Source organism: Stomoxys calcitrans, chromosome 3 (genome assembly GCF_963082655.1).
Source record: "Stomoxys calcitrans chromosome 3, idStoCalc2.1, whole genome shotgun sequence".
Lineage (NCBI taxonomy): Eukaryota > Metazoa > Arthropoda > Insecta > Diptera > Muscidae > Stomoxys > Stomoxys calcitrans.
The window spans coordinates 50000146-50025761 of NC_081554.1; the positions used below are offsets into that span (position 1 = coordinate 50000146).

The 25616-nt window shown below is 38.7% G+C and overlaps 1 protein-coding gene across 1 annotated transcript in view; it reads left to right on the forward strand.

Annotated features, from left to right (window-relative positions):
- LOC106081206 (uncharacterized) overlaps window positions 1–20037 on the forward strand; it is a 46246-nt gene extending 26209 nt beyond the window's left edge. Inside the window, exons 2-11 of the mRNA XM_059365782.1 lie at window positions 2314–2462; window positions 2657–2851; window positions 6832–6923; window positions 7185–7319; window positions 13506–13663; window positions 13742–13986; window positions 14060–14203; window positions 14278–14534; window positions 14612–14870; window positions 19097–20037. Of these exons, the coding sequence (XP_059221765.1) occupies window positions 2314–2462; window positions 2657–2851; window positions 6832–6923; window positions 7185–7319; window positions 13506–13663; window positions 13742–13986; window positions 14060–14203; window positions 14278–14534; window positions 14612–14870; window positions 19097–19461 (1999 nt within the window). The 3' untranslated portion in view covers window positions 19462–20037. The remainder of the gene's footprint in view (window positions 1–2313; window positions 2463–2656; window positions 2852–6831; window positions 6924–7184; window positions 7320–13505; window positions 13664–13741; window positions 13987–14059; window positions 14204–14277; window positions 14535–14611; window positions 14871–19096) is intronic.
- Window positions 20038–25616: the final 5579 nt, after the last annotated feature.

Genomic DNA, 25616 nt, shown 5'->3' on the forward strand with positions numbered 1-25616 from the left:
TATATATCACCAAGCACAGAGTATCTTAGCACTTTTTGCAAATGATAAAATAAAATTGTAAAAATTTGCACCACGAGTTGTCAGAATATAAACTCCCGGTCACACTTCAAGGGGTTTCGTTCACAACAACTTGTTTACATTTCTGGTCAATCTATTATGAACCAATGGGGTCAACACTGGCAACAATATCATGATTTGTATTATTTTTGGGTATATACATATATCGACCCAAATAGAATGAGCCTTAGAGTTCACGAGGGTGAAACACAATGGGGTAGTTGAGAAAATCATTATTATTTCTTACCATAATCATCGCCTTTCAACTGGCCAAATCTCTTGAGTCCTGGGGCTTCGATCTATCGCTTGACTATTGGTCAAAACCCATTGGGTCAATCCTGATGGTAGTGGTTTAGATCCAAAATCGAGGTATGGGTAAATGGTAATCGTAAGTGAGATGTTGCATTTTTAAACGAAACAGATGGTGTAATGCTAATCCGGTCCTCACCAAAGAGTGCGAAAAATCCTTGGCAACGAATTCGTTTCGGCGAATAGTCCTTCACCTTTCTTAGGCAATGATGGTTAGAGCATAACAAAAGTTATCTTACCATACTTCATCCAGTAGACCATCGTGGTACAGAAGTTAATATGTGCGCTTATGAAGATTTGAATGACTTATAGTTCTGAGAATGACATTTGTAAAGCCTTCAGCCATGTGAAACAACTCTCCAAAGAGGTGTACTCCGTATAGAACCGCTTATAAAAATTACGTCCTTTTTTATACCCACCACCATAGGATGGTGGTATACTAATCTAGACATTCCGATTGTAACACCTAGAAATATTGATCTGGGTCCCCATAAAGTATATATATTCTGGATCGGCTCGATATTCTGATTCGATCTAGCCATGCCCGTCCGTCCGTCTGTCGAAATCACGAGAGCTGTCGAACGCCAGCAGCTTGAAATTTTGCACAAATACTTAATATGAATGTAGAGCGTAGGGGATGGCAAATGGGCCATTCCGGTTCAAAATTAGATATAGCTCCCATATAAACCGATCTCCCGATTTTACTTCTTGAACCCTTCCAGGCCACAATTTTTGTCCGATTTGGCTGAAATTTTGCATGCGGTGTTCTGTTATGACTTCCAATAACTGTGTTAAGTACAGTGCGAATCGGTCTATAACCTGATGTGTCTACCATATAAACCGATCTCCCGATTTTAATTCCAGAGCCCTTACAAGCCCCAATTTTTGTCCGATTGAGCTGAAATTTTGCACATAGTGTTCTGTTATGATTTTCAATAACTGTGCAAGTACGGTCCGAATCGGTCTATAACCTGCTATAGCTCCCATATAAACCGATCCCCCGATTGGACTTCTTGAGCCCTTACAAGCCGCATTTTTTTCCGATTTGGCTGAATCTTTGCATGTAGTGTTCTATTATGACTTTCAACAACTGTGCCAAGTACGGTCCGAATCGGTCTATAACCTGATATAGCTCCCATTTAAACCGATCCCTCGATTTGACTACTTGAACCCTTACAAGCCGATATTTTTATCCGATTGAGCTGAAATTTTGCACATAGTGTTCTGTTATGACTTTCAATAACTGTGCCAAGTACGGTCCGAATCGGTCTATAACCTGATATAGCTCCCATATAAACCGCTCCCCCGATTTGACTTCTTAAGCCCTTACAAGCCGCATTTTTTTCCGATTTGGCTGAAATTTTGCATGCGGTGTTCTGTTATGACTTTCAACAACTGTGCCAAGTACGGTCCGAATCGGTCTATAACCTGATATAGCTCCCATTTAAACCGATCCCTCGATTTGACTACTTGAACCCTTACAAGCCGCAATTTGTACTCGATTTGGCTGAAATTTTGCATGTGGTGTTCTGTTATGACTTCCAACAACTGTTCCAAGTACGGTTTAAATCGGTCCATAACCTGATATCATCCGTGTTCAGTTCCTACAAATATGTAGAATAAAATTATGCCCTTCAACAAAATTTACAGCAGAATCCATGATGGTGGGTTCCCAAGATTTGGCCCGGCCGAAATTAGCACGCTTTCTTGCTCTTAAACTAAAATCGCTCTCATTGATGTTAGAAGTGTCTCCTTGTAATCATTCATGAAAAAAAAATTTATTAATCAAGGATATTTGTTCAAAAAGTGTTGTCTGCAGGACTTTACTGTAAGATCTAAACCTACATCTAGGCCTGTATGGCCCATAATATGCCCAACATATGCATGTCATGTTCCAAAAATATTTTTACAACCAATTCTAATTGATTTTCTTCCCTTTACTTACAGCTTTCTCTTGGACTCATTTTCGAATGGAAATGGAGCTCGCTTGACATTGGGCTCTGCCGTTTTGGTCTATTTGATTGCCTACAATGAGACAACTGCACCATGTGTGGTTTTGGCCACCATAATAGCTACAATTTATGCAGCATTGGCGGGTAAATATTTGCTTTTAAGACCCCCTAACCCTACATGCCTTCCCTTATTCGCACCCCCTTTAACATTCCATTATTTCTATTGAAATGTTTAGTACCACCACCAACACTTGAGCCACTTAAATTATAATTTTTGTGTGTTTGTGTTGTAATGTTTGTAAGAGTGTCTGGTTTGTTCTTTCTTTTTATGCCTGAAGCTCGCTGTAAAACAAGTCTAAGGACACTGCAAATGCCTTACATACGGGCCAGCAATAAGTTTGACTTTGGCTGCCTCTTTTTGGCCACATGGATGGAGATGCTGGCCATACTGTGTGCCTGTGGGGCATTGGCGAGAACGTTGAGCATGTGTTTGGATGCCATGACTGGTGGTTTGGCACGTATAATGATTTTGGGTAAGTTGAACCTCAGGCCTAGCCTACCTTAGAATAAGAAATCAGTAAGGAATGGTAAAAGTCGTGCAATACCGACTTAATAATAACCTACACCTACCCTTTATGTACAAAGTGAGACCTATATCTAATTCTGAACCTTGGCGGATGTTTTCATATGGGTTATTTTACAATTCGAGCAAATATGTTCAAACTGTAACAAATACGGTTGACAAATAACAACATTATTGAAAATTACCCAAAATCTGACGAACATATATATAAACAGATTTACTTGAAATTCAACATTTTATTTTTTTGCATTTTTTTAGCAAAGGCTAACCACTTATGAAAATTTTCAATTTTTGATGCGAAAAAAATTTTCGAGTTGAGTATACAGTATTGAAGATTACGGCAAAAAATTCGGTTTAGTGCAACTCCCATGTTTTTCCTTCAAAAAACAAGCTCAAAATCGCATAATTAATATACGAAAAATGGTTAAAAAAATTAAGGTGAGTTTGAAATTGCTGTAACATCTTTAGTTTTGCGAATTTCAAAATTCTGAAGACACCGTTGGATTCGTGAAGAAAATCTCTTTCCGTAATGGTGCTAGATGAAGTTTTCAGTGAAAAGTTTTCAGTGAAAAGCATCGCAAAAACCAATATTTTTTGGGCGTAAAAATTCAAGGTCGTTTTCAAGCTCGAAAACGCTGTAACTCCTTCATTTTTTCGAATTTCGAAAATTTTCTAGCATTCCGCAGTTCGAAATTCGAAGACAATTCGAACAATAAACAGATTTACTTGAAATTCAACATTTTATTTTTTTGCATTTTTTTAGCAAAGGCTAAACCCTTATGAAAATTTTCAATTTTTGATGCGAAAAAATTTTTCGAGTTGAGTATACAGTATTGAAGATTACGGCAAAAAATTCGGTTTATTGCAACTCCCATGTTTTTCCTTCAAAAAACAAGCTCAAAATCGCATAATTAATATACGAAAAATGGTTAAAAAAATTAAGGTGAGTTTGAAATTGCTGTAACATCTTTAGTTTTGCGAATTTCAAAATTCTGAAGACACCGTTGGATTCGTGAAGAAAATCTCTTTCAGTAGAGGTGCTAGATGAAGTTTTCAGTGAAAAGCATCGCAAAAACCAATATTTTTTGGGCGTAAAAATTCAAGGTCGTTTTCAAGCTCGAAAACGCTGTAACTCCTTCATTTTTTCGAATTTCGAAAATTTTCTAGCATTCCGCAGTTCGAAATTCGAAGACGATTCGTAAAATGAACAGAATTACTTAAAAATTCAAATTTTATTTTTTTTGCATTTTTTTAGCAAAGGCTAAACCCTTATGAAAAATTTCCATTTTTTGATGCGAAAAAATTTTTCGAGTTTAGCATAGAGTATTTAAGATTATGGCAAAAAAATTGGTTTAGCTCAACCCCTATGTTCTTTCTTCAAAAAATCAAGCTCAAAATCACATAATTGATATCCAAACCAGTAAGGAAAGGCAAAAGTCGGGCGGTGACGACTTTATAATACCCCTTTAGTACAAAGTGGGACCTATATCTAATTCTGAACCAACTTTGATGAACCTTGGCGGATGTTTTCAGATGGGTTATTTTACAATTCAAGCAAATATGTTCTAACTATAATAAATCCGGTTGACAAATAACAACATTATTGCAAATTACCCAAAATCTGACGAACATATATATATGGGAGCAATATTTAAATCTCAACCGATTTCGAGGAAACTGCTCAGATATAGTGGTAGTCGAGGAAAGCGATGAACAAAATTTTGGCAAGATTGGTCAATAAACGCGCCTGCAGTGGCTCCTGAAGTAAAAATCGGGCGATATACATATATGACAGCTATATCTAAATCTGAACCGATTTCTATGAAACTTACCAATAATATTAACAGTCATAAGAAAACCCTTCCTGCCAATTTTTGAGAGAATCGCTTAACAAATGAGCACTTTATTGCAAAGTTTCTTAAAATCGGAAGAACATATATATGAGAGCTATATCTAAATCTGAACCGATTTCGAGCAAACTTCTTAGATGTTGTGGTAGTCGTCGAGAAAAGCGTTGTGCACAATTTTGGCATTAAGTGTTTTGTTATGACTTCCAATAGGTGTGATAAGTATGGTTCAAATCGGTTCATAGCCTGATATAGCTGTCATATAAAACGATCTTGGGTCTTGATTTCTTTAGCCATTAGAGGGCGCAATTTCCATCCGATTTGGCTGAAAATTTCCATGAAGTGTTTTGTTACGACTTCCAATAACTGTGCTTAGTATGGTTGAAATCGGTCTATAACCTAATATAGCTGTCATATATACCGATCTTGGATCTTGACTGCTTGAGCGAATAGAGGGAGCAATTCTTATCCGATTTTGCTGAAATTTTGTACAACGGCTTCTCCCATGACTTTCAACATACGTGTCCAATTTGGTCTTAATCGATCTATAGCCTCAAACAGCTTCCACATAAACCGATTTTCCCATTATGCTTCTTGAGCCCCTACAAGGCGCAATTCTTAACCGAATGGACTTAAATATAACCCAATGACTTCTACTATGGTCTTCATTGTTCAATTCACTTATGCTACGAATCGGACTATAACTTGATATATCTCCAATAGCATAACAATTTTTATACATTATTCTTTGTTTGTCTAAAAAGAGAAACCGCGCAAAGAACTCGACAAACGCGATCCATGGTGGAGGATATGTAAGATTCGGACTGGTTTTTTTATGATCTAGCCAGGATTCGAACCCTGGCGTTTAGAGTCATAGGCGGGCATGCCAGCCTCTGCGCTACGGTGGCCTCCTGTGCGCTTGAAGCATTACTCTCGACAACATGTGCTTAGGCAACCACATCTATAGGAGGCAGCCGCAGCTGTAGGGTCTTTGGAGTCCATTTTGAGCCTACTCAATACCTATACCCATTCCGAGATGCGGATATTTTTCTTCTAGGAGCGAAGTGAAAAAACTTCCGCTCCACTCAAGGGCTTTTTAATTACAAACTTATAAACCTTAAACAAAAATGTATACCAAAAAACATTTCATTTCCACTTTTCTTTTTTATACCCACCACCATAGGATGGGGGTATACTAATCTAGTCATTCCGTTTGTAGCACCTCAAAATATTCGTCTCGACGCTCTGATTCGAAATAGCCTTGTCCCTCCGTCGAACGCGTAAAGCTAGCCGCTTGAAATTTTGCACAGATACTTAATATTCATGTAGGTCGTTGGGGATTGCACATGGGCCATATCGGTTCATAACCTGACATAGCTCCCATATAAACCGATCACCCGATTTGACTTCTTGAGCCTTTTCAAGCCGCAAATTTCATCCGATTTGGCTGAAACTAAGCATATAGTGTTTTGTTACTACTTTCAACAGCTGTGCCAAATACGGTCTAAATCGGTCTATAACCTGACATAGCTCCCATATAAACGAATCAGCCGATTTGACTTCTTGAGTCCTTACAAGTCGCAATTTTCATCCGATTTGATTGAAATTTAGCATGAATCAGTCTTTAACCTTATATAGCTGCCTTAAAAACCGATCCCCCGATTAGACATCTTCAGCCCCTGAAAGCCGCTTTTTTTCGTCCGATTTCTATAAAATGTTGTTCTGTTATGACTTCCAACAAATGTGCCAAGTGCGGTCCAAAAAATCATAAAATGATGCCCTTCAACTAAATTTATTTTGAATAAAATTTTAGCAGAATCCATGGGGGTGGGTTCCCAAGATTCGGCCCCGTCGAACTTATCACACTTTTACTTGTTTTCCTTAAAATATGCGTAAGACAATTTTTGTCAACAATACAAAATATTTGCTTAATCCCAGGAAGGGTATATTGCAGTGCGACCCTGTCAAATTGATCATCATTTATTTAAATGTTAATACTCTCACACTATTGCTAAGTGGATGATGGTCTAATATTTACTTATTCTTCTTCTTTTTTTTTCTTTTCTTCTTTTCCTACTTTTAGGTCGTAACTCACCCACCAATGAACCCTGGCCAGATGTCTTGGGTGTAGCTGTGGTCTTTCTTGTGACCGGCATGTTTATGTTGGGCCTGGAGGTAAGTTGTTTTATATTTTCACCCTCGCTATCCGGCCTGCTTCACCACCCACTGGCTCATCACGGGGAATTCTGACTTGTGATGATGATCTCTAGTGGCGATGGTACTTTTTGTGAAATTTGTTTTTTCACCATATTTTATTCATAGTTTGAATGAATTTTTAATAAAAGAAAAAAATTCTTATCCTATTTATGTTATTTGTATCCTCTTTTCCTCTACTTCACCCTCGCTCTCTCTCTCTCTCTCTCTCTCTCTTTGCAGCACTCGAAGGCTTTCAGCTTCATAATGGCTTTGGCCATGTTTGGATTAAATGCCATTCTAAGTGCGGTGGGTTGGTGGAATGGAGATGCTGTCGCTTGGCATGAGACCATATTGCAGCCGAGTGGTTTCAAAAGTGTACGTATATATTGTATATTCTGTATTGTTTTTCTAAATAAATAAATCAAACGAGTGTAATGTGTACTACTCTCATCTCATGAATGGGCGAGTGAGTCCCCTTGTGACACTTTGCATCTTTCTTTGATTTAGTGTTTCAATACTTCAGCGGCAAGCTTTTGAATTGGCTTGAGATGTCAAGATAATCACGATTAAAACATAAAGAGACAGCAGTATAAGACATCAATTTGAATATTTAATGGGCATAACAAGATTTTAATGAAAACGGAAAGCATATTAATTTTAAATTTTATTATCTTAAATATCTTGGTTGGTCGATGATAAGGACAGAAGATTATAGAAACTTTGAAATTTTTTAAATTAATAGGTTTCATAAAAAGTATCATTATATTATTCTATGAATGCCTAAGAATTTTGATAAAATTAGCCCAATTTTTTGCTTAGTGGAAATGTGATCGTTTTAAAAAGCTAACAAGTAAAAGCATGCTAAGTTCGGCCAGGCCGAATCTTTAGGGGCTGAAGTACTAAAATAGGGAGATCGGTTTATAGGGGAGCTGTATTAGGCTATAAACCGATTCATGCCATATTCGACACATATGTTAAAGGTCATGAGAGAAGCCGTTGTACAAAATTTCAGCCAAATCGGATAATACATGCGCCCTTTAGAGGCTCAAGAAGTCAAGATCTCACATCGGTTTATATGGCAGCTATATCAGATTATAGACCGATTTGAACTATTCTTAGCACAGTTGTTGAAAGTTATAACAAAACACCTCATGCAAAATTTCAGCCAAATCGGATAATAATTGCGCCCTCTAGTGGCTCAAGAAGTCAAGACCCAAGATCGGTTTATATGGCAGCTATATCAGGTTATGGACCGATGTGAACTTTTCTTAACACTGTTATTGGAAGTCATAACAAAACACCTCATGCAAAATTTCATTCCAATCGGATAAGAATTGCGCACTCTAGAGGCTCAATAAGTCAAGACCCAAGATCGGTTTATATGGCAGCTATATCAAAAGAACGACCGATTTGAACCATACTTGGCACAGTTATTGGATATTATAACAAAACACGTCGTGCAAAATTTCATTCCAATCGGATAAGAATTGCGCACTCTAGAGGCTCAAGAAGTCAAGACCTAAGATCGGTTTATATGGCAGCTATATCAGGTTATAGACCGATTTGAACCATACTCGGCACACTTGTTGAATGTCATAACGAAACACGTCGTGCAAAATTTCATTCCAATCGGATAAGAATTCCGCACTGTAGAGGCTCAAGAAATCAAGACCCAAGACCGGTTTATATGGCAGCTATATCAAAACATGGACCGATATAGCCCATTTACAATACCAACCGACCTACACTAATAATAAGTATTTGTGCAAAATTTCAAGCGGCTAGCTTTACTCCTTCGGAAGTTAGCGTGCTTTCGACAGACAGACGGACGGACGGACATGGCTATATCGACATAAAATGTCGCGACGACGAATATTTCGAGTAGTTACAAACAGAATGACGAAATTAGTATACCCCCCATCCTATGGTGGAGCGTATAAAAATCACCCTTCATAATAATCCAGAATGAGAGGGATTAGTGCCTGGATTCCCTCCAAAGAAGATTTATATACCTAGTCCTACATATATCTTTGCTTCGCAAACGGGGGAAAATTACAAAATATGCGCTCGATCGTCTCCAAGCTCTTCTCGACATAACAGACCCGCCAATCAGGACTCATATAAGCAGTTCCAGGTCACGCTCAGCCCCAGGATTCGAAATTATCTGTTCGGCGAAATACTTTGAAGTAGGGTCTTGGCCAACCTGCAATATTCAGCCAATGCCTCATTTACGCAATTAACTTTGAAGCATCCTAACAAGCATTCCAGAACTATGTGGCCTAAGATCATTTTCTTCACATTAAAGTTCTTGCATTGTCATTTTTTTTATACCCACCACCGAAGGATATATTCATTTTGTCATTCCGTTTGCAACACATCGAAATATCCATTTCCGACCCTATAAAGTATATATATTCTTGATCAGCGTAAAAATCTAAGACGATCTAGACATGTCCGTCCGTCTGTCGTCTGTCTGTTGAAATCACGCCACAGTCTTTAAAAATTGAGATATTGAGCTGACATTTTGCACAGATTCTTTTTTTGTCCATAAGCAGGTTAAGTTCGAAGATGGGCTATATCGGACTATATCTTGATATAGCCCCCATATAGTCCGATCCGCCGATTTTATAATCCGATTTCGCTGAAATTTGGGACAGTGAATTGCGTTAGGCCCATCGACATCCTTCGTCAATTTGGCCCAGATCGGTCCAGATTTGGACATAGCTGCCATATAGACCGATCCTCCGATTTGGGGTCTTAAGCCCATAAAAGCCACATTTATTATCCGATTTTGCTGAAGTTTGGGACAGTGAGTTGTCTTAGGCCCTTCGAAATCTGTTTTCATATAGACCGATTTCCTGATTTATGGTTTTGGGCCCATAAAATGCTCATTTATTGTCCGATGTCGCCGAAATTCGAGACAGTGAGTTAAATTAAGCCCCTAGACATACTTTTGCAATATCGCACAGATCGGTCCAGATTTGGATATAGCTGCCATATAGACCTATATCTAGGTTTTAGGTTTTGGGGCCATAAAAGACGCATTTATTGTCTGATGTCGCTGAAATTTGAGACAGTGAGTTTAGTTAGGCTCTTCGACGTCCTTCTTCAATTTTGCCCAGATCGGCCTAGATTTGAATATAGCTGCCATATAGACCGATCTCTCGATTTAAGGTTTTGGGCCCATAAAAGAGGCATTTATTGTCTGATTTCGCCGAAATTTAGTAGAGTGCTTTAAGATAGGCTCTTCGACATTTTTATGCAACTTGGTCCAAATCGGTCCAGATTTGGATATAGCTGCCATGTAGACCGATATGTCGATTTAAAGTCTTGGCCCCATAAAATTCGCATTTATAATCCGATATCACTGAAATTTGACAAAGTCTTATGTTAGGCTTTTCGACATCCGTGTCGTATATGGTTCAGATCGGTTTATTTTTAGATATATCTACTGTACTTATTAGTATTTGGTCCAAATCGGAACATATTTTAATATAACTGATATGGGACATAAGTTATGAATTTTTCACCGAATTTTGATGAAAGGCGGTTTACATATATACCCGAGGTGGTGGGTATCCAAAGTTCGGCCCGGCCGAACTTAGCGCCTTTTTACTTGTTTTAATGTTCCTACAGCGAACATTTAACATGGAAATTTCCACTTCCATGTTTTCGATATTTCGAAATGTTCAAGTGGACATTATTTCAGTTCTGTTCACCTTGCAGACTATTCTCCATTGACCCAAAAACTTCAAAACCTGGGACAAATTGCAGACAAAGCATTTAAATACAAATTTATTATTCGGACATTCTGCTCGAATATTATTGCGTTGGATTGTTTTCGTGACAATTATAATTATGGGAACACGAATTGCCATTAGGCTTTTGCGAAGAGGTGCAAACAGGCAGGAAACTTTAATTAACGTCATATTAAAGGAAAAAAGTTTCGAATTGTTGGTTACTTTAGGCAACGAGGAAATTAGAAATCACAAAAAAAAATTCGATGTACTAAACAAAAATTCGTTATACCATTTGTTATTTTTGTTTTTACACAAATGTACAAGGAATGAAAGAACAAAAGTAATAGAGAAGCCAATTAGCTTTATTACATTGTTAACTTAAAGATGTTTTTCCCTAATATTTAATTGGAAACCTTAAAGCTTTTGAAATGGCATCCTCAAGGAAACAAGATGAGGAATCTAATTAGGAGGATTTGGAAAACAAGACAAATTATAATGGAAGTCTTTGGTTTTATTAAAAAAAGGACGAACTTACAGCCTCCGCCATTTCTACAAATGGAAAATTATATTTTTTATTATACCCTACACCACTATTGTGGTACTATAAATTAGTGTATGTGTTTGCAACACCCAAAAGGAAGAGAGATAGACCCATTGATAAGCATTCCGATCGACTCAGAATCACTTTCTGGTTCGATTTAGCTATGACCGTCTGTCTGTCCATGTTAATTTGTGTACAAAGTACAGGTCGCGTTTCAGATTTTCATTTTCATCCAATCGTCTTAAGATTTGGTACAGGCATGTTTTTCAGCCTAGAGACGAAGCCTATTTAAATTGGAAAAAATCGGTTCAGATTTAGATGTAGCTTCCATATATATGTTTGTCCGATTTGCAATAATGTAGCAATAAAATGGTCTTTTGTTAACCGATTCTCTTGAAATTCGGCAGGACTTTCGACATTACTGGTGAATTTCATGGAAACCGGTTCAGATTTAGATATAGCTCTCATATACATATACCGCCCGATTTTCACTCCTACATCCAATGCAAGCGCATTTATCAACCAATCTTTCCAAAACTTCGTACAACGCTTTCCTAGACGACTATCACAGTATCTGAGAAGTATGCTTGAAATCGGTTCAGATTTAGATGTAGCTCCCATACATATGTTCGTCCGATTTGCACTAATATTGCAATAAAATGGTCTTCTGTTAACCGATTTTCTAGAAATTCTGCAGGAAGGATTTTCTTATGACGTATGTTGGAGGGGAAAACCACCGCTGAAATTTTTTTTCTGATGGTCTCGCCAGGATTCGAACCCAGGCGTTCAGCATCATTGGCGGACATGCTAACCTCTGCGCTACTGAGGCGTAGTAAGTATTCGTCTAATCACGCTACTGTAGAGCCTGTGGACTATCCTCGGACTCAAGCCCCTTTGTCTATCTCGTAAACAGACAGATTTAAGTCTCCTTTGGGTAGACATTGAGACCCCTGGGTCTAGCACAGTCGTATGCCATCTGCAAGACCCTTTCGGACTTTCTGCATAGCCGATTCGGATCCTTACCTCTTAGAAGTATTAAACCATCATCTGCGAGCAAATGGGTTCAAATGGGTTCTCCTCAGTCAGCATCTGTAATAGGTTATTTATGGTGGTCACCCGTAGGAATGGCGATGAAATTCCCCCCTGTGGCGTGCCTATTGCCACTTTCTCCACAAGGTAGTGATCTATGGATTGGATCAATATGTCGAACTGCACATTATTAAAAGCCCCCTCTATGTCAATGCATGCCACAAATGGGTACTTCTTGGCATCGTAGAATTCTTTTATTTTATGCACAACCTCGTGCGGGTCAGTCTCCACCAACCTTCATTTGACATCGGCATGCTGTTCGTATTTGAGCATTTTCGCTGGATGTCCTACTCTTGATCATGATATCCACAAAACATTTCATGGTTTTGAGTAGAAAGGACGTAAGGTTTATAGGTCCGTAGGCCTTTGGTGCCGCATAACTTGCCTTGCCGGGCTTGGGTATAAATACCACTCTTGCCTCTTGCCAGGCTTTCGGGGTATATGCAAGTCCCAGGCACGCTGTGAAAATATTGGCCAGGTGGGGGCCAGATAGTCTGCCTCCTTCTGTAGTAACACCGAAAATATTCCATCAGCTCCGGGTGACTTAAATGATTGGAAGCTCTTCAAGGCTTCCTTAACCATTAATTCCGCTATTATAAGCCTTCGATCAACCTCATTATTCCAAGATTCCGGTATCTCGTTTCCGTGATTCCCGTCGTATCCTGTGGAAAATGCGTTTTCATCAAAACCCTCAGGATATGTTGAGGGTTTTGATGTTGTCTCTGCTCTCTGTTTTGACATGGTTTTTTGTGAGAAACTTCTTCATCTTGGCGGCGTCATTAACGCTACTGAGGTAATTTTATTGTATTCCCTAAGTCATGTGTAGTACACATCCCAGTAAACTTCCCCTTATTTACGACGTTCTCTGTTGTAAAGTCTGCGAACCTTTTTCTCAATATTCGATGTCTTGCAAAACGGAATGACGAAATAAGTATACCCACATCCTTTGGTGTAGGGTATAAAAAATTAGTTCTATTCGATAGGGCTGACAGCCATTGATTTTCTATAATACTTACCTTTTGGGTAAACCAATTTGGCTCAAAAGCAATCTGGCAGGATCATAAAACTCCACATATATAAGACGATTTTATCTTCTCGATTTTTTAAGTCAGATCATAAAGTTATATCTTTGCATGAATAATATATGGTTTTATATTATGAATATATATAAACATTAAAATTTTCTTACAGTTATTAACGGCCACTGCCCTTATATCCTTCTCCTTTCCGTGCGAATGTCCCAGCCCTAAAACTGGCTGGAAAAGATTTACGGGACTATTTATGATACTATTTGTAACAATATCACTGCTTTTGGCTTCCGGTTGTTTAACCACCATACTGCATTATAAGTAAGTTATAACCGAAATAATACATCTTAAAAATCCTTAAAATAGGATATTGGTATCTATTTTTGATTCTACAATCAGACCTATTGAAGACTACTCAGCCGTCCCTTTGTTTCATATATTGGACGATAACAATTTTCACAAATTAGTGCCAGCTGCCGCATGTATGCTAATGCTAACAGTAACCGGTGCCTTTTTGGAGTTGTTTCCGGAATTGTATCGCATAATTGTGCGATTTGCAACATCCGAATGGAGAATATTGACCAAGCAGATAGCCTATGAAAGTGCCGATAGTGGAAATCCAGTATTGGCGGTTTTCATAGCAGGTATTGTCAAAGCTACTGCTGAAATAAACTCCGTAAATTATTAAACTATCTTCGTTCTTGTTCTTTGCTACAGGTAGCCTTTGTGCCATGCTTTCATTTGCTTGCCCTTTGCAAAATCTATGCCACATGCTGGCCGCAAGTCACCTTTGTGCCGTATTCTTCCGAGCATTTTATTTGCTCTATGTACCCTTCCGTCCAAAATTTATTTTACAATGCAGTGAGTCCATTATTCTACTCTCACTTTTGGGAAAAGGATAAGAAAACTATTCTAATATGCCCTTTATTCTACAGATCATGACTCCTCACTCTCATATAGTCGCTTAAACACTGATCCCATAAGTCACAGCTCTTCGGCATCACGTTTAAAACGTAGCTTATGGAATTTAAGCGTGGGCAAACAAGTACCAAATAAAAAACCCAAAGTCAAGCCTAAGAATAAACAAGAGGTGGAGAAGGAATGGTTGTTGTTGGGTGAGCCCACTTCGCCATGTCCCCAAAGAGAAACGAAGGATGTAGAATCCACTATATTGTCAGATGGAGAACCACCTGTAAGTAAAATTTCTCAAGACCTATGTACCATGTGTATGTTTTCCAGCTAACTTGATTTTTCTTTTATCCATTACAGCCCTCTGATTTCGAATATCCCGATAAGTTTGAAAACTCAGATTCTGATACCTCAACCGATATCGATGCCATTGTCGATGAGTATCGTCAAAAGGTTAAGGTCACCACTGCTGGTCCCTTGGAAAGGACAAGTCGTGTACCCACTGTGTCATCATGGCGTGTTACCATATTCGCCATAATTGTTGTGTTTTTGGGTCTAGCGTTAAGTCTGGCGGGTATTTATATGCATTGGGCTCCGGCATATTTAACGGGATCCATAGGTAAGTTCTAGAGAAAAAGGTGAAAAAAAAAATATTTGCAACTTCTTTTCACCTATTATGAAGTTACTTGCACACAAATAAACCTTTCATTCAATATATGCTTCAACGCATAATCGTACCTACAATGATATGGAATATCGAATTTAAATTTTCTTTTCAAACGCATAATAATCAAAACGCAGCTCTCTTCTAGACCGGAAACCTTTTCTACTTTGAATATAATCACAGTTTATCGACTCCACTCTAGAGAATAATCAACCTAGCAGGCCTCGGAAGAATTGTCGGGAGATCGGTTTATATGACTATAGACCTATGTGGACAATGATTCCCATGGATGTTGGAAGTCTTAACAAAGTTATAACAAATTATATTGGCTCAATACTCTATATCGGGAGATCGGTCTATATGGCAGCTATATCCAAATATGGTCCGATCTGGACGATGTTCGACCCAAGGAAGTCCACTGTTTCAAATTTCATCCAAATCGGATGAAAAATGCTCCCTTTATGGGCTCACTACTCTATATGGGCAGATCGGTCTATATGACAGCTATAACCAAATATGGTCCGATCTGGACGATATTGAACAAAAAGGTTTAGGCAGGTAGCAGAACGATGAAAAATGCTCCTTTTATAGGTTCATTACACTATATCGAGAGATCGATCTATATTGCTGCTATATCCAAATATGATACGATCTGGACCAGATTTGCCAGGAAACGGAAGGGGTCTACCAGAACACACTGTGCCAAATTTTATTGAACTCGGGTAATAAATGGATCTTTCAATAAAAGAACGGACCTCCCGTTCTCTCGATATAGGGAGAAAGGTCGGTCTGTAGAGCAGCTATATCCAAATATAGTCCCATGTGAACCACACTTCACAGAAATGGGTAGGGGTCTATCAGAACTCACTATTCCAAATTTCATCGAAATCGGATGAAAAATTACCAATTTATTGCCTCAAGACTTAAGTCTGGAGATCTGCCTATATAGCGGCTATATATAACTTAAATCCGATTTTATGAGATCAGAGGATCAGGTTTATGTACAAAGAATACGAAATCATCAAAAATTTTATGGAAAATGCTTTTATACCCAAGATATCTGCAAAATTATAAATACCCAGCTTTTGGGTATAAATGGGTGAATAGCCGGGTATTTATGGGTAAATACCCGGGATGGGGGATGGGTAAATAACAAAAGGTATTTACCCATCACCCATATCTTGGAATCGGCTGTCCGATGGGACTATCACTAATTACTATGGCAGTCAGACGGCGCTGCAGGCTCTGCCATTGGCCAAGGAGTTTTTAAGAGATGTATGGAGTTTCTTAGGGCCATGGGGTAGTTGTCAGGCTCTGCTGGTTCCCAAGCCGAGGTGGTAACCAGGAAAGTATCGCTACTGTACGCCAATCATGATACTTAGTCAGTGAACTCTCTTGCGAGATTTATACCTGGGCTGGCAAAAATCGTATGAGTGTGTCTGATTTCAGACTACCAAACCGAGCCAGCTCGTATCCCACATAGATAGGACCATAAATAGAAATAGACCCTATATAATCCATTCCACAGATTGAACTTCTTAACCTCCTTGAAGCCGCAGCCATAGCACAATTTTATGTGCAAAATTTCATCTAAATCGGGTGGTAATTCTAAAGGCTAAAGAAGTAAAATCTGAAGATCGGTTTGTATGGCTGCTATATCTGGTTATGAACCGATTTGGACGAGTCTTGGCATAGTAATTGGAAGTCAAAACACTTTATGCGAAATTTCAGTCAATTCAGTTATTTATTGCGATCTCTAGAGGCTCAAGAAGTCAAGATCTGGGATCGGGTTGTAAGGCTCCTTTAACTGGTTATGAACCGATTTAGGCCATTCTTGGTATAGTTATTGAAATAAAACACCTGCTGTGAAATTCCATTCATATCGGATAAGAATTGCGTCCTCTACATGCCTAAGAAGATCAAGCTCCGATATTAGTTTATATGGCAGCTATATGAAATATGGGAGCTATATCAGGTTATAGACCGATTTGAACCGTATTTGGCACAGTTATTGGAAGTCATAACGGAACACTACATGCAAAATTGCAGCCAAATCGGACAAAATTTGCAGCTTGTAAGGGCTCAAGAAGTCAAATCGGGAGATCGGTTTATATGGGAGATATATCAGGCTATAGACAGTACTTGACACAGTTCTTATAAGTCTTAGCAGAACATTACATGCAAAATTTCAGCCAAATCGAACAAAAATTGCGGCTTTCAGGGGCTCCAGAAGTCAAATCGGGAGATCAGTTTATATAGGAGTTATATCAGGTTATAAACTGATTTGGACCGTATTTGGCACAGTTGTTTTAAGTCATAACGAAACATCACATGCAACATTTCAGCCAAATCGTATAAAAATTGAGGCTTCCAGGGGCTCAAAGACTCAAATCGGGATTTCGGTTTATATGGGAGCTATTTTAGGTTATAGACCGATTTAGATCGTACTAGGCATAGTTGTTAGAAGTCTTAGCAGAACATTACATGCAAAATTTCAGCAAAATCGGACAATGATTGCGGCTTGAAAGGGCTCAAGAAGTCATATCGGGAGATCGGTTTATATGGGAGCTACATCCGGTTATAGACTGACATGGACCGTACTTGACACAGTTATTGGAAGTCGTAACAGAATACGGAATGCAAAATTTCAGCAAAATCGGAAAAAAAATTGCGACTTTCGGGGGCTTAAGAAGTCATAACGGGAGATCGGTTTATATGGGAGCTATATCAGGTTATAAACCGATTTAGATCGTACTAGGCATAGTTGTTAGAAGTCATAGCAGAAAATTACATGCAAAATTTCAGCCAAATCGGAAAAAAATTGCGGCTAGTAAGGGCTCAAGAAGTCAAATCAGGAGATCGGTTTATATGGGAGCTATATCCGGTTATAGACTGACATTGACCGTAATTGACACAGTTATTGGAAGTCGTAACAGAATACGGCATGCAAAATTTCAGCAAAATCGGACAAAAATTGCGGCTTTCAGGGGCTTATGAAGTCATATCGGGAGATCAGTTTATATGGGAGCTATAACAGGTTATAAACCGCGTTGGACCTTACTTGGAACAGTTGTTGGAAATCATATTTCAGACAAAAATTGCGTTTTCCAAGGGCTCAAGAAGTCAAATCGGGAGGTCGGTTTATGTGGGAGCTATTTTCGGTTATAGACTGACATGGACCGTAGTTGACACAGTTATTGGAAGTCGTAACAGAATACAGGACAAAAATTGTGGCTTTCAGGGGCTCAAGAAGTCAAATCGGGCGATCGGTTTATATGGGAGCTATATCAGGTTATAGACCGATTTAAACCGTACTAAGCACAGTTGGTTGAAATCTTAGCAGAACATTACATGCAAAAATTCAGCCAAATCGGAAAAAATAGCGGCTTGTAAGGGTTTAAGAAGTCAAATCGGTAGATCGGGTTATATGAGATCTATATATAAATCTGAACCAATATGACAACCCTTAACGAGCTACATCAATATTAAGAATCTGTGCAAAATTTCAAGTGGTTAGCTTTACGCGTTTGACCACTATCGTCATTTCGACAGACGGACGGACGGACGGACATGGCCAGATCGACTCAGGACGTTGAGACGATCAAAAATATATATACTCTAAGGGGTCTTAGAAGATTATTTCGAGGTGTGACAAACGGAAAGACTAGATTAGTATACCCCCATCCCATGAAGGTGGGTATAAAAAGGAGTAAAGCGCCTAGCTTTACTCCTTCGATCGTTAGCGTGCTTTACGACAGACTGATATAGAGACGGACAGACAGACGGACATGGCTAAATCGACTCAGAATGTCAAAAGGATAAAAAAAAATACATATGTGTACTTTGTTAGATTTCATATTAATATTTTGATGTGTTATTAACCAAATGACAAAATTATTATGCCCCCATCCTACGGTGGAGAGCATACATATAGCTTAGCACAACCGGTGGCTTCAAAACTTTTGAGTTATTTAAAAGGTTCGCAATGTTTTTATTGTCACCTTCATATACATATGTTTCAATGATACCTTATTTCATTATCAAACAAACATAATTTCCATCATTGTGTTACACATCCTTAAATTATAAGTGAATTTAATTCTATCCACCATAGAAAAATTACCTACGTGATCACTGATTATGTTAATGGTCTTCCATAAAATTGTCAATTCTCGTTTCAGGTGTTTTTATTATAAGCCTCATGATGCCTTTAATACCCAAATACACAGGCAGTGTCATCAACGTCAGTCCCGTCATCTGCTGTTCGGCCATTTTTATGGGTGGCATACTGTTCGCCTCATGTGCTCAATATTCGTGGCCAGCAATTGTCTTTTGGATTGGGGCCGGCCTAATTATGTTAATACGATGTGATAACATTTGTTGTGATTGCCTAAATCAAAACTCCAATCTGAATGAACAACTGTTGCCCAGTGTTTCGGGTGGAGCTGCCAGCACAGCTGCCGCGGGGACAACTACCACAATACGTATGCCTAGGCCACCAAAGGGCTTTATTACCATACCCACACACATCAATCCGCCAAGATGACATTCAGAGTCCTCAGAGGGCGAGGATTTGTTCAATGAGGACTTTAATGTGCGTGATTTCGAGGAGGATGGTGATGATAATGACGATTGGACTGAATAAACAAAATGGTTGGATGACTATAATAAAAATAATTAAACCGAGAAGCGGAGACATTTGTATTTAAAGTTATTGATGAAAGAACTTTAATGCTTTTTTCTAAATTGTTAATTAAAATGCCTCAAGCTAAGATGAAATGCAAACAAAAGTTAAAAAAAATACAAAAAAATATTTTTGCAAATTTTGATGAGAAAATTTTTCATAGATTTGAAACTAAGACGATGCCGGTGATGTTAATTACAAATGCAGCAAATATTTATGGAAATCTTTTCCAAACAAAATTCTTTAATACAACAGCAATAATGCAATCTTAAATATTGGTAAAGAAAAAAAACACGGAAACAGACTTTGTACGGGCTTTATTTAGATATTAAGAAATTTATTGAAGTTGTCCTCATATGCAAATATAATAAAGAAATTGATAGTATTATGTTTTGAAAAGGAAAATGTAATATGATGAACCTGTTGTGGAATGAAACCTATTTCGAATCTTTGATGTCTACTATGAAGAGCGCCACGCTGTTTCGGATTTGAACACTGGTAAGTAATCGTTGGTGGTTTTAAAAACCTTACACTTCCACTAAGTAACTAAAGCAAGATGTTTAAGCATCTTGGATGATGAAGAATCCACAACCAAACTCATCTCTTGTTTCATGCCTGCTATAATGCGAATAAAGTGCAACTCCTTTCTGTGTTGTTATAAAGCCTTTGCCAATTCACTGCATTTACAACAATGTTTGGATTGAGAATGGATTGGAATGGATACCATATACCATGGCGGTATAATCGAGGCGACGATATGAAACCTGGAAGGAAGGGAAGAGGTTTCCAATCGGATACCTGAGATGAACATTGAAGTCGAGTGCGAGGCACTGCTGCCATTGGATTGGCGGAACCCTAGCATTGCCATCTGGAAGATCATGTTACACGGGTGGATCAAAGCTAGAGGACAGAGTTGTCCTGGGGGTCTACATTGAGAACCCAGAGACATAGATCTGTTTTAGACTGTCTGACCATAAGATCCGGAATAAGAACACGGAATGCGTTAAGTGGTGTGGTGCTAACGCGAGAACATCGAGTGTGAACAACTTTACCGACAGTAAAATTGCCATAAGGGCAATAACAACCAGGACGGTAAGGTCACGGTTTTATTTGTTGCAAAACGAATACATCATATCATAGTACTAAACCATAATAGGGTTCTACGAAAACGGTAGGCTTTTTATATAATTACTAGTTGAACCGGGCCCGGTTCAACTACTAGTTGGATCAAAGCTAGAGGACAGAGTTGTCCTGGGGGTCTACATTGAGAACCCAGAGACATAGATCTGTTTTAGACTGTCTGACCATAAGATCCGGAATAAGAACACGGAATGCGTTAAGTGGTGTGGTGCTAACGCGATAACATCGAGTGTGAACAACTTTACCGACAGTAAAATTGCCATAAGGGCAATAACAACCAGGACGGTAAGGTCACGGTTTTATTTGTTGCAAAACGAATACATCATATCATAGTACTAAACCATAATAGGGTTCTACGAAAACGGTAGGCTTTTTATATAATTACTAGTTGAACCGGGCCCGCTCCGCTGAGCCTTCTTTTTCTTTATATGAAATAAAATTATCCTTTGAATATTTAATTTTGACAATAAAAGAGCTTTCAATAATATAACATGCTACGAAAAAAGTTTGTGTATATCGCTCGAGCAACAGTATAACAATATATTGGGTTGCCCAAAAAGTAATTGCGGATTTTTCATATAGTCGGCGTTGACAAATTTGTTCACAGCTTGTGACTCTGTAATTGCATTCTTTCTTCTGTCAGTTATCAGCTGTTACTTTTAGTTTGCTTTAGAAAAAAAGTGTAAAAAAGTATATTTGATTAAAGTTCATTCTAAGTTTTTTTAAAAATGCATTTACTTTCTTTTAAAAAAATCCGCAATTACTTTTTGGACAACCCAATAAATGCCTTATCTGGATCCCATATGATCTATATTGGTGTATGATTTCGCTCAGAGGGTTTAATGTCATTTAAGTTTGGATGTTAGATGTACTCCATTCTTAAAAGACTTCTATATGGATATTGGGAAGGACCCCATGGTGGTGATTGGTGGGTTAAGGGGGTGGTGTGGACCCCCAAAAACATGGTCCCGAAAGTGGGTACGAATTTCGTGCTCTACTCCCAAATACCTTTTATTTGGGCCGCATATTGCCATGGTTGGAACATTTTCTCCAATTATGTTCAATTTAGGGGTGTTTCTGGGGGTGAAGAGATCCCCCAGATACTTAGAACTGAAAAAATATCAGCATCGTGCTCTATTCTTAAACACCATTTATTTAAACCCCATATTGTCATTGCTTTAAAGGGAGTTCACAGGATGAGGCGTCCCCCAAACACATGGCCCCAAAATTGGTTATCAAATGCGTTTACTAATCTCAAATACCTTTAATTTAAGCCACATATAGGCATGGTCGAAAAATATTTACCCTTTGGGGGATGTTTTGGGGAAGGGGTGATACCCTAAATACATGGTCTTACATTTTGATATAAAATTAGTATTCTACTCCCAAATATCTTTATTTGAGCCCCGTATTGCTATGGTCAGTAAAAAAATTGCTGTTTGTGGGGTATTTTGGGAAAGGGGTCCGGACAGTGGGTATCACTTCTTGCTCTGCCCACCAATACCTTTAATATAAGCCCCACATTCACATGGTCTGTAAATATTGGGTTGCCCAAAAAGTAACTGCGGATTTTTTAAAAGAAAAATGCATTTTTAATAAAACTTAGAATGAACTTTAATCAAATATATAATTGCCATTTTGTTCGATAACCTTCTGCCATCTTCCTGGCAAATTTAGTATTCCACGCTCATAGAACTTCTGGCCTTTATCTGCAAAAAACTGAACCAAGTGCGATTTTATAGCCTCATCATTGCCGAAAGTTTTACCATTTAAGGAGTTCTGCAAAGACCGAAATAAAAGGTAGTCTGATGGTGCAAGGTCAGGGCTATATGGTGGATGCATCAAAAGTTCCCAGCCAAGCTCACTCAGTTTTTGGCGAGTGACCAAAGATGTGTGCGGTCTAGCGTTGTCCTGGTGGAATATGACACCTTTACGATTGACCAATTCTGGTCGCTCCTCCTTGATGGCTGTATTCAATTTGTCCAATTGTTGACAGTAAACATCCGAATTAATCGTTTGGTTCCTTGGAAGAAACTCAAAATATACCACACCCTTCCAATCCCACCAAACAGACAGCATAACCTTCTTTTGGTGGATATCAGCCTTTGAAGTGGTTTAAGCTGGTTCACCATACTTGGACCATGATCGTTTTCGACTAACGTTGTTGTAAACAATCCATTTTTCATCTTCAGTTATGATTCGTTTTAAAAACAGAATTCGATCTGTTTTTAAAAGGTGCATATCACAAGCGTTGATTCGGTTTGTTAAATGAATTTCTTTCAATACATGTGGTACCCAAATATCAAGCTTTTTCACCAGTCCATTTGGTATATTTAACTTCTCTCCTATCTCAAGCTCAGTTACATGACGATCCAATTCGATTAATGCTTTGATTTGGTCATCATCAACTTCATTTGGCCGACCTGAAAAATCCGCAATTACTTTTTGGGCAACCTATATCAGCAGCGTGCTCTATTCTCATATATCTATATGTCATTTATTTGTACCCCATATTGACATTGGCCTCCAAATTGGATATTAAATTCCTTTTCTAATCTCAAATGCCATTCATTTAATTCCCTTATTGCGAAAGCCAGCAATTATGTCTAAAAACTATGAATATCGAGCTCCACTGTCTTGAAGACCCAAATTGTCTTGGTGAGCAAATGCGTCTTATCTGGGGGTTGTTATGGTGGTGATACGTCCCCTAGACAGTAAGTCCCCAATGTTATTATCAGATTCATGGTATACTCCCAATTACTTTTCATTTGAGCCCCATTTTTCCATAGTCGGCAAACATGTCCGGTTTTGGGTGGTGTTTTGGGGGGATGGGGCGGCCACTCAGTGACTTGGCTTTGAAAATACATATATGAGATTCGTGTTTTACTCTCAAATACCTCTTATTTGAACCTCATATTGCAATGGCTAGGAAATACTTCCTATTTGGGTGGTGTTAGGAGTGTGAGGTGACCCCATAGACACTTTTCCCGAATATTGATATCAGATTTGTGCTTAAATTCCAAAGGCCCCCAAGCACTCGGTCCCACATCTGGATATCAAATTCGTATTCAACACTCAAATGCCTGTTATTTAAGCCCCATATTGCCATGGTCACTAAATAAGTCCTGTTTGGGGGGTGTTTTGGGGAAGGGGTGGACCCCAGAAACTTGGTCTCACATTTGGATATCAGATTGGTATTTAACTCGTAAATACCTTTCATTTGACTCTCATATTGCCATGGTCGGTACATATGTCCGATTTAGGGGTGTTTTAGGGGTTGTGGTGGTTCCCCCAAACACTTAGTCCGACACATCATCAAGAAAAAAGGGTATTGTTAGTATAAAACAAGTAAAAGCGTGCTAAGTTCGGCCGGGCCGAATCTTATATACCATCCACCATGGAGCGCATTTGTCGAGTTCTTTTCCCGGCATCTCTTCTTAGGCAAAAAAATGATATAAGAAAAAATTTGCTCTACTATTAGAGCGATATCAATATATGGTCCGGTTTGGACCACAATTAAATTATATGTTTGAGACCTGTGTAAAATGTCCGCCATTTCGAATAAGAATGGCGCCCTTTGGGGGCTCATGAAGTAAAATAGAGATATAGATTTATATGGGAGCTGTATCGGGCTATAGACCGATTCAAACCATAATAAACACGTATGTTGATGGTCATGAGGGGATCCGTCGTACAAAATTTCAGGCAAATCCGATAATAATTGCGAACTCTAAAGGCTCAAGAAGTCAAGGTCCCAGAACGGTAAATATGGCAGCTATATCAGGTTATGAACCGATGTGAACCATACTTGGCACATTTATTGGATATCATAACAAAATATGTGGTGCAAAATTTCATTCTAATCGGATAAGAATTGCGCACTCTAGAGGCTCAAGAAGTCAAGACCCAAGATCGGTTTATATGGCAGCTATATCAGGTTATGGACCGATTAGAACCATACTTGGCAAAGTTGTTGGATATCATAACAAAACACGTCGTGCAAAATTTCATTCCAATCGGATAAGAACTGCGCACTCTAGAGGCTCAAGAAGTCAAGACCCAAGATCGGTTTATATGGCACCTATATCAAAACATAGACCGATATGGCCCATTTACAATACCAACCGACCTACACTAATAAGAAGTATTTGTGCAAAATTTCAAGCGGCTAGCTGTACTCCTTCGGAAGTTAGCGTGCTTTCGACAGACAGACGGACGGACGGACGGACAGACGGACAGATGGCTGAAATTTTGCACGTTGCAATCGTATAAGAATTGCGCCCCCTAGAAGCTCAAGAAGTCAAATCGAAAGATCGGTTAATATGGCAGATATATCAAAAGATGGACCGATTAAGCCATTTACTGCCGCAACCGACCTAGAGTAATAAAAAGTGCAAAAAGTTGTACTCCTAAAATAAGTGTACTTTCGACAGACGGACGGACGGACATGGCTGGATCGACATAAAATGTCTGGATCGACTTAAAATGCAAAAATGCAAAATTTTCCCATGAACATTCCATTAAGGAACAGGGGCTAACTTCTCACATAGCAATGACTGCAGTCCGATTCAAGTTTAAGCTCAATGATAAGTGGCCTCTTTTGCGACACCTCTTCGGAGAGAAGTTTTACTTGGCATAGTACCTCAAAAATGTTGCCACCATTAGGAGGGGATTCGAACCCAGGCGTTCAGCGTCATAGGCGGACATGCTAACCTTTGCGCTACGGTGGCCTCCAAGACAATCAAGAAAATATATATACAATATCTCAATGTGTTACAAACGGAATGACAAAATTATTATCCTCCTATGATGTTGGGTATAAAAATATGCTCATTTTTAGCATATATTGGGTTGCCCAAGAAGTAATTGCGGATTTT